We start from the raw sequence: 15,291 nt of genomic DNA on the forward strand, positions 1-15,291 counted from the left end.
AAGAGAGTAGTCTCAAAACAGTATAATATTTTTCAAAATAAAAATCTGGAATAGAAATCCCTCTTCTGTGTGTATCTTTAGAATGCAAATCCAGGACAGCTTTTTGCAACAAAAACAGAGATAAGCTATTAATTAGTGCGTAGCAGAGAGAAGTTACGGCTCCCCAGTGAGATGTCAAAAACCGATCAATCTGGCAAATCTCTTTTAAACAGCAACAATTTAAGTCAAGTAAAAGAAAAATATAGAAAGAAGGGTGCTTGCCTGTTAGTGCGTTCTCTCTTAGAAGATAAGATGAACGTTCGCTTTAACAGATAGAGCTTGCTGTTGAAAATCCGTCCCACCTTCGTCGGCTGGACCTCGTCCCATAAATTAATGAGATCTGGTCGTCCCAACAAAAATAGGCTTTGAGGTTAATCTCTTCGTTTCTCCCTACCCGGGAGAAGTTTAATCAGTCAAAAAAAAAAGAAAAAACTGACTGATATATCTGAATAAGCTTCTTTTGAGGCAGGAGCCCGTCTCAAAAGCAGGCACAGGCTAAGTCACCCTTCCCGGAAGTCCGCCCATCTTGCTGATCTAAGAACAGAGTTATGGAAGGGGACAGAGCTGATAATCTACTGAGCAGGTAGAAGAATGGGAAGAAGTGTGGGGCTTCATGTAGTTCAGCATCTCTGTCCCTCACCATACACTCCAGGTGTTTGTTGCTGGAGATCATATTTTAAATGTGTTCATGCTTAGAAGAGAACCAATTTGCATAATCTTAGGTGTTTCATGTGGGTATTCTTCCCTCTGCTCCTACAGCAGCATTTTGTTCTGGCAGTGCAGCCAAGCTACATTGGAACCCTGTTTCTGCTAAGCAGATTGGTTTTCCTGGGTAATGGTCATGACATCTATATTTTTAGTAATTTGAGAGCATATAAACAACCCCAAACGGACCTTTAAAATTTAAAGGCTTTTTTGGGCCATCTTTTGTATTCAGCAGAAATGGCCATAAGTTTGTTTTAATGATGAAAGCCTTCCCCAGGTTTTCAGGTTGTCATCAACCATGCTTATGTGTACTTTCCCTAAGATATATTGCCTAATGAAATAATTAGCATAACAATGGAAGCAGATTCTCCATAACCAGTTAAGATGGAAATCAAAGTTTAGATGCAACTTTTCAAAGACAAACAATTTTTCTCTCTGTTACTTTCGTTATAATTGACACTGTCCAGGGTGTCTAACTTAAGTTTTATGGACATTATATTAATGGGGCCATTTAGTGTTCAGAGTCTATATTCTTTTTTCCCATCTTGGCACTTGGAATTAATCTAAAGGTATAAAACTAATTACTTACTATAAAATGTGTAAGAAGAGAGCTTGAGATTGGAATGGCTATATTGCAACTTCAAATTTAAAATGAAGCTGTCAAGCTGGGCTTAGAACTGTTCTTGAGTCAGGGAGATACCTAAATTCCAGCTCTGTATAAATAACTAATATACTGATAAAGTGTATAATCCTTGTAATAGTTCTTTATTTCTCCTTCTTCTCTCCTCAGAATGTGAAAACATTTGCATCTTCAGATAGTCTAGCAAAGGTCCAAGAAGTAGCAAGCTGGCTTTTGGAAATGAATCAGGAACTGCTCTCTGTTGGCAGTAAGAGGCGAAGAACTGGTGGATCTATTCGAGGTAATGCTTCCTCAAGCCAAGTGGATGAAGAGCAGATGAACCGAGTTGTAGAGGTGGAGGAGCAGCAGCAGCAACAGCAGCAACAACAATTACGGCAACAAGAGCAAGTGCATGTGGCACGGAATGGAGAAATAGGTGGTGGGGAACCTGGAGTTTGCCACAGAAATGAGTCCCAGCAAGAACAATTAGAAGAAAATAACAACAGATTTATTGCAGTGGATGAAGAATATTCTGGTAACCAAGAAGAAGAAGAAGATGAACATGCTGGTGAACAAGAGGAGGAAGAGATGGAGGAGGACGAGGAAGAAATGGACCAGGACAGTGATGATTTTGATCAGTCTGATGAAAGTAGCAGGGATGATGAACGCACTAATAGTAATACTGTCACAAATTCAAATAGTATCATGGACTTAGCAATACATCCGCAGTCATCTCCGTTCTACATAAAATCAAAGGTGAGTAACTTTAAATTATTTTAAGCAAAGCACTGAGGCATGAAGAGTATTGCTTTTTAATTAAATAATGAATATACATTACTAGAACAATGTATTGTGGTGAAACTGCTGATTTCCTATGAAGTTTTCTATTCATTTTCAACTATTTTTCTTATTCGCTGTGAAAGAAAAATTATATTTACTACTAAGCACTGAGTAAAATGGCATGGCTATCATCTTACAGTTGTGCTAAAAAGCACTTAAGAAGCCTTTGCTATTTTCTTCCGTTCAAACCAAGTGAACTGGAAGCTGTTCAGCTGATCATATTTTTTGTACGTATTAGCCAAACTAGCATGCATTAGCCAAGTTTTGTAAGAAAATACTTGCAACTTATCTTAAAATATGTACCTGAAGGTGATGTGCTGATAAAACACATATAGGTAATCAAGAAAGTACTTCTTTTTTTTTTGTTTCTAATTCCATCACACCTGTCATCTTTCTAGGCTAAGAAGTGTTTGCCATTGCACAAGTTCTAATATTTCTGTCTTATTTGTATGTTAGTAATTGGCATGTTTTTTCTATCTGCTTCCATTCATTGAAAGTGTAAGCAGAATAAGAACTCAGGTAGAGAATGTATATGGGTGCATTGAATATTGAATATATAGTTGTCCATTAAATTTTCTTGAAGAGGGACTTGTACATGTTTGCTTTGCATTCAGTTGGTCACTACTTGTGTGGAAACTATTCTATAGTGTTCCAAAAATCTAAGAAAATTTGTACTATTACAATTCATACCTGCATCTGATGCTTTTTAGCAGGAAACATTTTTCTCTCTTGATTGTAACCACAAATACTGATTTTCCCCCATGGCTGGTTGTACGAATGCAGTCTAGACCAGAAAATACCTTCTTTCCCTTTGCACAAGTGGAAGCAGAACAATGGAAAGCATCTCTGAGGACTTCAGAGTACAGAAGCTGGCTACATTGGAAGTGGTATATGATCCTCTCATATGTTGCTTTTGGCCTGGCTGGTACTGTTGTACTTTCTAAATGTTGGAATATATCCTGACAATGGCAGTGACACTAGACGCCAAAGTAGCACAAAGAAGCTGCGTGCTGCTTCCAGACTACCTGACTGCCCCATTCAAAGTAGGAATATACATGGTTTTGTAGATCTCTACAATTCTGCAGAGGGGTCTGGGATGCTCTCTTATTTTGTGGATCATGCTGCCTCCCACTTACCTCTTATTTTCCGTTGTTGTATTGAAGAGAATGCAAGAAAGCTGGCTAGAAAGTGTTGGGGTGGCAAGATACATACCTGGCCTTCCACCTTGTACTGCCTTTTCAAAGTTGCCACAGTTAGTTGCTGACCGTAGCCATAGATCAGTGGCCTAATTGTTGGACTGGAACCTCTAGAAATTGTGCCTTTCCCCACCAGAGGTTGAAACATTTCTCAACTTACAAAGGACTCTTCTGCTGAAGAATCATCATTCTGACTGGTCTGCTGCATAGACATGCACTAAGGTGAATAACCTCTGCTGAGCTGATTCACATACTTGATTTTTGCTTTCGCATCATTATTTAGATAATTGGTAGATCCCTATAATAGCACTTAAGCATGATACCCTGACCTGTGGCATGTAACATGTATGAAAAGCAGGTGCATTTGGCCTGATTTTAAAATAAATGGAATAGTGTTGTTGCCAAAAAGTCATTATGAGTATGGTAGGCACCTACATTTCAGAATAGAGGTTCTCTAGACAGCTGTCTGTTTCCAGTTACAGAAGTAACTGCTGTGGTGTGCCTTTCCAGCACACTATGGTGGCTTTTGGCAGTCATGCTGCATAGTTAGCATGGGAATCAGGTCTCCATTTGTATGTCATTTTTGTTTTGACAGCTATACATTTTTCCTTGAATATTTTTATTTATTTATTTTAATATTTTTCTCTTTTGCTGGCAGCAGCACCCACAAAAGATCTACCCAAATGCTTAGCCCACATTAATCTGGACATAGCATAGATGACAGATTGGAAAGACAATGAGACTAAATTTTAAAAGTATAGATGTACAAAATCTATAAGTAAGCTGGAAATGGACAGCTACTGGAGTTTGGCTTCAAAGTGAACTCTAGTTGTCCTGGCTTTCTTGATGATTGTAAAGTAAAAAAAAAACATTTAGGAGAGTGATAAGCATATAGAGTCACTGAGAGATGTATTTGAACTGTGGCAAGTCTGCATACATGTTCTCAGTTGTATATGCTGGCCTCATGTTATTCTGCCATTTGGCTGGACTCTTACTCCACCCCCCACCAGCTGAAATTAACTTAGCATCCCTTTGCTGAACTAACCTTCCTTCTCTAAACTGAATATGAAATAGATTTTGGGTAACTCACTGCCAGTGTCATAAATGTTAGCTTTGCTTGCTTCTTAGTATGTTGAAGTGGTAGCGTCCAAGGTAAGGACTGAAAGGTAGAAGATGAATGCTATAACAGTGTTTCTGGCTGCAGAATCAATGATGGTTTAAGAAAATATAATTACCTGCATAACATGGAAGATTCTCATGAGTTAGGTTGTATTGTGCAATCCATTGGCTTTAATAATTTTTTATTAAATTCTTATTAAATTTTAATACGGTTAAAATTAGGCACTGTGTATTTTGTTCCATGTGTGGATATCCTAATCGTTTAAACAAAGTTTTATTTTTATACTTATTGTTTTAGCTATGTGAGCACTAGAGGGTGCAGTCAGGTTCTTCAGTACAATCCTGTATATTGTTTCTGGTTTGCTTGGCAAATTTGTTAAAGGTATTGAATCATTGTCTCTCATACTGCTGTAAATCTTATATTAGTAAATAAATGTGTAGTTTTTCATACCTGCTAGAGTTTGTGACAGTTGTAATTTAATTTCCATAATGGAATAGAGTAACACTTCAAATTAAAAGTTTATCTTTTTTAAATTAATGACAACAGTTTATGAGAGAACTTGTAAGGATTTCCTTGAAATTCATCTAGGGTTTAAACTATCACTTTAAAAAGCTTTTTGATATGTTTTGTTTAGATGGCATGAGCCAAGGACCTTGGAGCAGATCCTGTCTGTTACTCTGTAAAGGTTCAAAATAGAAGTAATGGTATTGTACATCATAGTAGTGCTCTATTTAATGATATTTTGTGTGTGTACATGTTCTGTCCTGAAAATATTAAGGTGTTTTTCAGCATCTCAAGTGAGTATTTTGTTTGGTCTGTTGGAAACTGAAACTTAGTAACGAGACCAACTGAAGTATAAATCACTCAAAAACTGAGCTTGCAAATACCTGTTTAATACCTTCCATATTTTCACTGCTTAAAAACTTGCATAATACCTGTCTACAAGTTATGATCTGTTTAAATATGCCATATATGCCATTTGTTTCTTCCTTTGCTCTTGTCTATATGTTAGGTACAATATCTTGCCTGATAATTAACTCAAATATACGCAGCCTAGGACTTACAAAGTTGTAATTGCTGTCTATTAAAAGAATTTTGGTTTTCTGAATGCAAAATCCTGCACTTTTGCTTGACTTCACTTTTGAAGTTCTAACTAAAAATGGCAGTTATTCAAGTAGCCAATGCAGGGAGCGATATAGGCCTGATCTAATTACGTCAAATAAAATTCTAAGAGAGAGCCTAGGGTAAGGCAGTATGGAAATCTTGATTCAGATAGAAGCTGGATGATGGCATACATGGTCTGGACAAGAAATCTGCTGAATTTAAAAGCTTGACCTGCTGTCTAGAGGATCTTTTCATTCAAATATTGCTTTTGGCCATGGAAACATGGTTGAACTATATGCAAAAAACATTGTAGGTATGTGTGTTGGGTCTATAACAATGCTTGCAATTTGCTGTGTTGTAAAATAATTTAAGTCATTATTTAGTAATTGCTGGGAACAATCATGATTTGATATATTCATATGCTGCTTTTCTAGCGACAAAGCTGAGCCCAAAATGGCTCATAACAATTACAAAGCATTAAAATATAGTAAACAACATTTACATTAATATAATACAAAAAACTTAGCATGTTAGTAAAGCAAGGTCTATTTATTTATAGAAGTATTTACATTTCACCCTTTTGCTAAGCACAGGGGAAGTGTACAGCAACATGTTTTACTAATTTATATTTTTGTAAGTGTCGCGCTACCTGTGAATGCTTCTGTGCAGAACACTTTCAGACAGGGAGGGCAAGGAGAAGCAAACCTTGGCTGTGATAGCTGTGAGGAGAAAGGAGTGACAATGACAAGGGGTGGCAGGGCAGGCCTAATGGGTGGGGCCTAGCAAGCGAGTCAGCAACAGGAGGCCATAAGGTAAGTGGGGAGTGAGGGGTGGAGGTTTGGACACCCATGAGGGGGAGGTTTGGAGACCTTTGGAGGGGGAGGCAGGGGAAAGGTTTGGAGAGCCATGGAGGGGGCAGGGGAGAGCTTTGGCAACCAGTGTGAACACAAGTGGGCTCTGGCAACCCGCAGGGGGTGGGCAGCTGCTAGTATCACCTGGCAAGACACAGTGGAGGGTGTGGTTGGGGGCAGCAAAGTAGAGGGGATGGAGAGATGGCTAGGGGGCAGGCACCTGGCGGGGGGGAGGCCTTGGGGTGCTCAAGGTGGGGTAGTGAGCAAAGTGAGCAGGGGTGGCCGCCCCTAGTAAAAACAATACAAATAAGAATATTAAAATGACTACCTACTCAAAAATGTTTAACTGTATAGGCCTCTCACTATAAAAACATATTTTAAATATTAAACTGTATTTAATGAACAGTACAGCTCTCAGTCAGCAGAGTCAAGTCACTGTAGAAAAAAATTTCATTAGTAACGATCCGGAAGGGAGAGGTAACCTTCTCCCTGCTTTCAGTTCTTAACTCTGCCTCCAGTGAATAACAGAGTCAGCTCATTCCTCCTATATGCTCCTAAGGGACATGTAGTTCCATCTGTGGAAGGGAAGCTCCCAAAGGGGCACGGAGTGATGCAGAGGCCTCCAGAGTAGTAGGGATCTGCCTCTTTCCCTCTGAAACTCACAGCACAGCCAGGCTCTCAAGCAGCATACCTCCACTTTGGCAGCTGCCTTGCTCCCCAAGTATCCTTTTTTCCTTTGATTTGAGAAAGGGGTGTGTGCTCCTATGCCATTCCTATCTCATTACCGTAGGGTGTTTAATGGCCTGCAGGGGTGACTCCTCATGCCACTCCTTGGCTGAGGAGGTCCCTTGGCAAGGAGGTATAGAGTTCCTAGGCAGGAAACCGCCTAGTCATGCTTGCATTTTTTGTGGGTGCCATTTTGGATTCTCCCACCTGAGGTGGTTTCAGTTTCCCAGCTTCTCTCCACACAGCCAGGGAGAGGGGAGGAGGACACCCACACACCATCTCCTCAGACTCCTCAAAATCCATTATTTTAAGTTGTCTTCTGCTTCATCAGCCATGCTGGCCTAGCTCAATAAGACTATGATACGGGAGGTGAGTGCTTCTCCAGCCAAACGCTGGGACCATGTTCATAAGAGGAAGGGCTCCAAATATTCCAGGACTCATTTCTCTTCATAGTATTCCTCCTCCCCCTCCTCCTCTGATTCTAGCTCAGATGGGATGGGGGAAGAGCAAGAGAAGGGACTCCATTCCCCAGAGGTCTAAAGCCCTCTTACAAAGACAAACACAAGAGGTGTTCCTCTAGCTCTAAGGCACTGCCTGGCAACTTTCCCCTCAACTTGGATTCAGTTGGGGAGGGTACTACTTCTGTCTTCTGGTTCCTCGCATTTGGAATGGGAGGAAGGGGAGCTCTTTGGGGAGGACTCTTTTCTGCCCCCATCCTCACATAAAAAACTATTTTCACCTGAGGTGTATCCCATTTTGGTCACCAAGGCCATGGCTTGTCTCTAGTTGGAACTCTTCAAAGAGACTACCACCCAAATGGAAGAAACTGAGGAGGGAGAGGAGGGATCATCAGATGTTTTCCCCAGATCTGGGGACCAATGCATAGTCATTCCATTTCCAACAATCTTTAAAGATATTGTCAAAGAGTGGAAGCACCCAGCTAACCCTGAGTCCCTTCACTTGCTCTTCAAGAAGCTTTGTGGCCTGCCTGCCACTGTACAGTAATGGATAGTTTCAAGGTCCCAGTCATTGATGAACTGGTGTCTGCCCTTGGGGCAAAAAACTCCATTCCTAAAGGAGGGCACCCTATTTGAACAAAGCAAAAGACTCAATCAATGAATAATAAATTTATTGTACTAGCCAAAGGCCATGACAAAAGTTAAAATGTACTAGTGTGCAGAATGTAATATTTCAAACATTACCTAGTAATACATGCAAATTACCATAGGCAAACGCAGATTCAACTTAAAACTCTGAAACTCCAAGACAGTTTATGACAAATTTTTCTAATTTTTTCATCCTAAACCTTTTTGCTGCCAAGGCAAAGAGAGCCACATTCTGTGTCACATAGCTGTTGGTGTCACTCAAAAGAAAAAGAAGTGTTTCTGCAACAGACTCCATGAGGAAGCCCTAGGTGGGCTCATGAACCCTCAGCTATGGCTACGAGAGCTTCTGCTGTTAACTCCTTCCTGGTGTGGGCTACAGCAAATGGGCCAGGACCCTTTTACTGGAAGTTTCTTTGGATGCCACATATGTCAGAGAGAGGCAGAACTAGCAAAACAGTTGAGTTCCTGGATAGCCTGCAGTATTCAGCAGGGCTGTGGAGTCAGAGTTGTGGAGTCGGAAGCAATTTTGGGTGGAGTTGGAGTCGGTAGAAATGTACCGACTCCGACTTCAAAATAAATTTTGATTGACAATTTTTTTAAAATATAAATTCAAAATGTCAAAGAAGCTTCCCATGAAGTCAGCTGTAGTTGAGCATTTCACCATAACTCAAGATGGAAAACATTTTGTGCGTCAGTGTATGACACAGGACCCAGATGAAGACAAATGCTGTGATGCCAAGATCAGCACATATTCAGGCAGCGATAAAAATGCTCCTACGAGAGCTTCCAATTTAAAAAGACATTTATAGCCCTTTCCAGGGCTGTGTTGGAAGCAATTTGGGGTGGAGTCGGAGTCGGAGTCAAAGGTTTGGCTTACCGACTCCACAGCCGTGGTATTCAGCATGCACACTGGGCTACTCTGTAGTAGTCAAGTGCAGTATCTGAGTGGAACAGTGAGAAGTGAACCACTGTTCCAAAGCCAGCCTTCCAATCCTACCATACACTGGGGGTCAGTATTTCTGCGAGTCTTTAGACTGACTGTGGTGGAGACCAAGAATAAAAAGAAGGTTCTCCCTTCTGCACCCAAGAAAAATTACAGTAAGTCCTGCAAGAAGCCATCTTATTCTTTTCATCCCAAGGGATATCCATCTACCTACAGGGCCACTTGTCAGTTCCATGGCTGCTTTAATACTTCCTGGAACTCTTCACATCAGTTGAACTGACCCACCTCCTCAGGAGGCGGCTTCAGCAAGCCTTGCCAAGGACCCAAGACCAATAGAAAGCAATCTCAGGCCTGATGCTAGAAAGTTCCACGTGGGAGGCCACCATACTCTCTTTCCACTCTACTAGTGAATAAAATATGGATCATCTAAACTTTCAACACTTTACCCACAGCTGGACAACCACCACTTCAGACAAATGGATCCTGAGCACCATTTTGTTGGGCTATTCTCTGGAGTTCACCATCATGCCACAGGATAGGTGACAGGCAGCCCGACCATCATGCAGATGGGGGAAGCTCCAAAGGATGCGGGATGCCATCTCCCATCTTCTTAATAGGCACCATATAACCTGTAGCCTCAGAGGTCCTCTGGGATCTTTTCTGACATTTTCACAGTGCCCAGATGGAACTGCAATTTCTGCACCATCTTGGACCTAACGTTTTTGAATTGATTCATCTTGACTAGGATGTTCAAGATGGAGACTCTCACATCCATTGTGGAAGACTCCAGCCGTGGGATTTTCCTGGGATCCATAGATCTAATGGAGGCGTATATACATGAACCCATACTATTCTGACACAGGCATTTCCTCCACTTTCCCAACAACAAGGAGCAGTATCAGTACAGGGCCATGCTCTATGTCCCCCTGCCCTTCCTGGTGTTCATCAAGTTCATGGTGGCAATAGTAGCACATCTCTGCGCGTAGGTGGTGCACATCTACTATCTCAATGACTTCTCGGTGCATTCCGCCTCAGCCACTGGAGCCCAACAGGATCTGGAGGCCACCATCTGTTGTCTGGAGAGTCATGGCTTCATCTTCAACAGGGACAAGAGCCAGCTGACCCCCAGTCAATGGCTACAGCACCTAGGAGTGGTGATAGACATGGTCCAAGGCAAGGTCTTTCTATCCATAGGGAGGGACAACAAAATCCAGTCTTAGCTGCAGGCCTGTCTGCTCATCAGCTAGATCCCCTTGATGGAGCTAGCCCAACTTCAGGGGCCAATGATAACAGCCATCAATTCGATGCTGTGGGCATGCTTTCACTCCCAGGCACCCCGGTAGCTTCTGCTCCCATTCCAGGACCGGATTGCACAGCTCCCGAATTGGCTAATGACCATTCCCAAGATCATGAAGAATCTCTACATTGCAGAGAGCAGCCCCACCTTACGAGAGGGCTTTCCTTCAGAGCCCCAGCAGTCATGGTGGTGACAACAGAAGGTAGCCTGTACAGCTGGGGGAGTGACCTGTCTTAGCAACTTTGTTCAGAAGAAGTGGTGGGGTCAGGCATGGTGCTAATCCATTAGTTGGCTGGAACTCAGGGCAATTCGGCTGGAACTCTGGGAATTCCTTCCTGTCACAGACACATGTTGGTGCACCCAGATAATGTCACAGCCAAAGCACATGTGAATCACCAGGAGGCACAAAATTAGGTCCCCTGCAGAATGATACCAACCTGCTATTTCTATGGGCGGAGCAACACCTGGCATTCATTTTAACTTTATGTACAGGGGTATCTGAACACCCAGGCCCACTGGATGAGCAGAGAACAAATTCAACAGGGGCAGTTGGCACTGAACCATAAAATCATCATGTTTTCTCAGAGATGAGGGACCCCTTGCATGGACCTGTTCACCTCGTTGACAAATGCTCAGCTAGACAAGTTCATGTCCCAGTGCTGGGACCTCCAGGCCTAGGAGGTGGATGCACTCTCACCTTCTTGGCCACAGGGTTTTCTCTATGCTCCCCCTGCCTCTCCGGTGCAGATTGCTTTGCAGGATCCTGTGCAAGTTTGCTGAGAATGGATTGATCATTTGTATGCTTATTGAGTTCAGTGGGATTTACTCCCCTGCAATGATGCTTAGGATAGGTGAAACTGACCACAGGGGAGGAAGAGGAGGGAGGGTAGAGGGGAGAAGGGGGATGGGAGCAGGCAGGAGAGGGAGGGGAGCACAGGTTTGATCATTTGCGTGTTTATTGAGTTCAGTGGGATTTACTCCCATGCAATCATGCTTAGGATAGGTAAAACTGACCACAGGAGAAGGAGGAAGGGCTACAGTGGGCAGGGGAGGAGGAAGAAGGAAGAGGGGAGGAGGAAGGGAGAGGAGAAGGGAAGGAGGGAAAAGCCAGGTCTGATCATTTGCATGCTTATTGAGGTCAATGGGATTTACTCCTATGCAATCATGGTTAGGGAAAGGGGAGGAACAGACACTCCCCTTGATTCTTATACCTGGCTTCATAAACTGGTTTTTGAAGCCTTAAACAACTGAATCAGACCACTGAGTCCAAAGCTTCTCCAGCTGGTCTATAGTCATAAACAAGACAGACTAGAGACTTATTCAGTGCAAGATTGGGAGAAATAATTTCTAGCTATCCTCTCCATAGGGAGGTAAACACTGTAATATGTTCTCACAATAGCCAACTAGATGCCTATGGGAAATCCACAAGTAGGATCCGAGTATAAGCATTCTCCTCACTTGTGATTCCCAGCAACTGGCATGCAGAGGCATACTGTTGTGAATTTTAATAGTATGATTGCCTCTGTCCCAGAAAGATTTAAAGTCAGGTAATCTTTTATAGAACATTTTCATTGCTAGTGTCTTCTGAAAAAGTATTTCCAGTAGATTAGGGTTCATCAATAGGTAATGGGAAACTAGTGAGTAAGGTGCCAGTTTGACAGTGTTTGGTGCTAAGGGCAGTACAATGCAATTGGGACAATAATGAATTACCATATATAGCAGCTTAGATCAGTGGTGCCATTCCTTGAGTTGTGTCTGCAAAGTTGGCACTAATGATCTACTCTTGATGTATTTATAATTTCATTTATGTAAGAATGTTTTCCATACCTACTTAGATTGCTGAAGCATATAAGAACAAATACGATAGATCAGGAATTTCAGACTCCTTCAGACTACCTGCCTTTTTTTTGGCAGCTCAAACCTTTACTTCACATAACTTGAGTTATTATTAATAACATCACACTCTTTTTCAGCATACTATTTGCCAGCTGAACAGGATTATGCAGCTTAAGCTGCCACTACTGTGAGAATGTCATGAAACAATTGGGTTGTTTTCCATTTACTAGGTTAAATGTGTTGTATGGAATATTTCTAATGTTTGATATATCTCAAAAGTACATTAAAAGTTTCTGCTCTGAAATTGTTGAACTTTTAAAATTTTCGCTTAATTGTTGGCACACTCCTAATATCCACTGGTGTAATTATGAATAGGCAAGTAAGTAGCCACAAAGATAATGGGTTCAATCCAACACTGTGTGAGCAGAGTTTTGTTTGTGCAATGGGACTTCCTGTTATCTCCTCTCCTTTGCAGCCTTCTGCACTCCCCCTGAATCTTCTCTGGAGGGTTTTCCAACCTGTTGGGTAAATCCCACTATTTCCCCCCACAAAATGAATTAGATTGTCTGCAGGGATTTCCCTTCCCCTTTAAAGCTTTCTATGTAGAGTACCAACGTAAAAATATTTCAGTAATATTTAGTTAAATTGAATGTTTCTGTGTGCTGATGACCTCCCAAATATTTTATACTAATAATTCTGTACTGATATTTAAATTGCATGCTTACCTGGCTTACTTAGAGATGAACAAAGTTTTAAATAAAGTATTTCAATAGGTAAAACGTGAAATCTAGTCCAAGTGATAGCAAATTGTACTTGAATTTGGACTTATAGCTGAGTTGTAGATGCATAAGGAGGAAGGGCATGTCACATTCTTTGAAACTCAGTTGTCAACATCTTAAGTGAGGATTTCAAGGTGGTGGTTAAGAAAATTAAGCACCTTGCTTGTTAGTGATATATAACTACATATATTTTCTTTTCCCTGCATGTGGAAAATAAGAATATTTCTTAGCCTGTTTTATGGCATATTTTTAGGAGAGCCAATGTGGCATAGTGGTTAGAGTGTTGGACTATGGCCCAGGAGATTCGAATCCCCACATAGCCATGAAGCTCACTGGATGACCTTGAGCCAGTCACTGCCTCTCAGCCTCAGAGGAATGCAATGGTAAACCACCTCTGAATACCGCTTACCATGAAAATTCTATTCATAGGGTCACCATAAGATGGAATCGACTTGAAGGCAGCTCATTTCTATTTTCATGGTGTATTTCATTTAAAAGGTGTACCAGAGTACAAGGAAGCAATCAGCTACTAAATTCTTGATGAGCAACTGTAGTACTGCTTTAACAGCTGATACTACCCTGAGAGGACCAAAGAGTTATACTTAATCATCAGATAAATCATGTTATAGCCAATAAGGATTGGGCTGACATTTCTAGAATGTTTGCAGAATGCAAGATGATCAGCTGGGTTTGTGTTACATTTCTGAAATACTTTCTGAAATATTTAATGTAGGAGGAAGACAAATGTTCTTGAAATGTTAATTTGAAATCATGTAGGGAAAGTGAAGCAGAAGTTAGGATTTAAAACAGCAAAAACCTTATCTGTAGGTCTTCCCTGTTCAAAGTATACTTACCAAGTGTCTCTAATGCATGTCTTGAACATATCCTCTTCCTCTGCTCTCTGAATGTAAAAGTAATTGGATTTCCCCCCAAATATGTTTAACAAAGGAGAGAGGTGTTTTTCCTTAGATGATCTTGTAGCTTATCCCTTTCCCTATCACTCTTCATTTTTGTGCCATATGAAGTGAAGCAGTAGCACAATCTTCCTGAGACCATCATAGAAGGTGGATGAGTGAATTGTAATAAACAGAACAATGTCATGACATTTCAAATGAAAATTGGGATGCACAGTTTTGTTTATATATGATTATTATCACCCTGTGAAATACCTGTGTTCAGTCCAGGCCCTATTTATAGCTCACTCATCTCCTACCAGTGATGGCCTCAGATGGGGTGTGTTGCTGCTACACTTCATGTGATACAGAAATGAGGAGCGCTTCTGCACTCTGGTGCACATGCCTAACTTGGGTCTTAGGTCAGCATGCATGTCAGGAACTGTAAAGGAGCATTTTCAAATTTTGCTGATGGGTTCTATTAATTGGCAGGCAGTGCAGTGCCACATGTGAGCATATGGTTCTAAGGCTCTTCTCTTGTAGAATCCACATTTAAAAGAATAATTTGCTGCCCTTCTTTAAGTTAAACATGTGATGACAAACATTTTTGTTTTATCTATGAGCACCTACTCACCCCTAAAATTATTTTTGTATCATAGTAAGTATGTCATAAGAAGCAATCTGTCTTTCTGAAGTAGTTGAATAAAAAAAATCGATATAAATATTGTCAAATATTGCAGTGCTCATTCTTATCCATTTGAGGGCAGATGCTCACCAGATAAAAGTTCTGATAAGTTTGGTTGTCTTGTGCTTGTGAATAATGTATTTGGTGGTATTGTTCTTCATTCCAAATGACAGTTTACTACATGGTCAGTGAAAATTCAATTTCGTTAACAACTTAAGTTGAAATTTCAACAACTACCAGCAAGTTAGTTGCAATTTCAGTTAAGATTCAGCAGTTATAGCAATGTTAGTAACAGTTCATTAGTCCTGTACTACTTCTTGTTTTTATGCATGCTAAATAAATTATGGGTAATATGATGTGTAGGGAACACATTACTTTTGCTCTGTACCCTTTTTAAACCTCAATAACCTTTTTAGATCTCTGAATGAGTGGTGATCCAGACTTCTGTTGGCAAGCATAACTGAGATTGCCCTCAGTGTCATTGTAAATTGGCCCAAGGATGTTTTTTGTTCCTAGGCTCTGAGATACTAGAATGTGAGGTGAAAGCTGTTC

General features: G+C 41.1%; 1 protein-coding gene across 4 annotated transcripts in view; it reads left to right on the forward strand.

Moving 5' to 3' along the window:
- The window catches only part of FBXW7 (F-box and WD repeat domain containing 7), a 208,945-nt gene that overhangs the window by 73,969 nt on the left and 119,685 nt on the right, over positions 1 to 15,291 (forward strand). For 2 of the 4 annotated variants that reach the window (XM_061584626.1, XM_061584622.1), the window contains exon 2: positions 1,535 to 2,119. In XM_061584626.1, coding sequence (XP_061440610.1) covers positions 1,604 to 2,119 — 516 coding nt within the window. In that variant the 5' untranslated portion in view covers positions 1,535 to 1,603. Of the gene's footprint in view, positions 1 to 1,534; positions 2,120 to 2,986; positions 5,501 to 15,291 lie in introns of those variants that run through there. The other 2 variants (XM_061584625.1, XM_061584624.1) reach the window with 2 other exon arrangements.

Source organism: Rhineura floridana, chromosome 9 (assembly GCF_030035675.1).
Source record: "Rhineura floridana isolate rRhiFlo1 chromosome 9, rRhiFlo1.hap2, whole genome shotgun sequence".
Classification (NCBI taxonomy): Eukaryota; Metazoa; Chordata; class Lepidosauria; order Squamata; family Rhineuridae; genus Rhineura; species Rhineura floridana.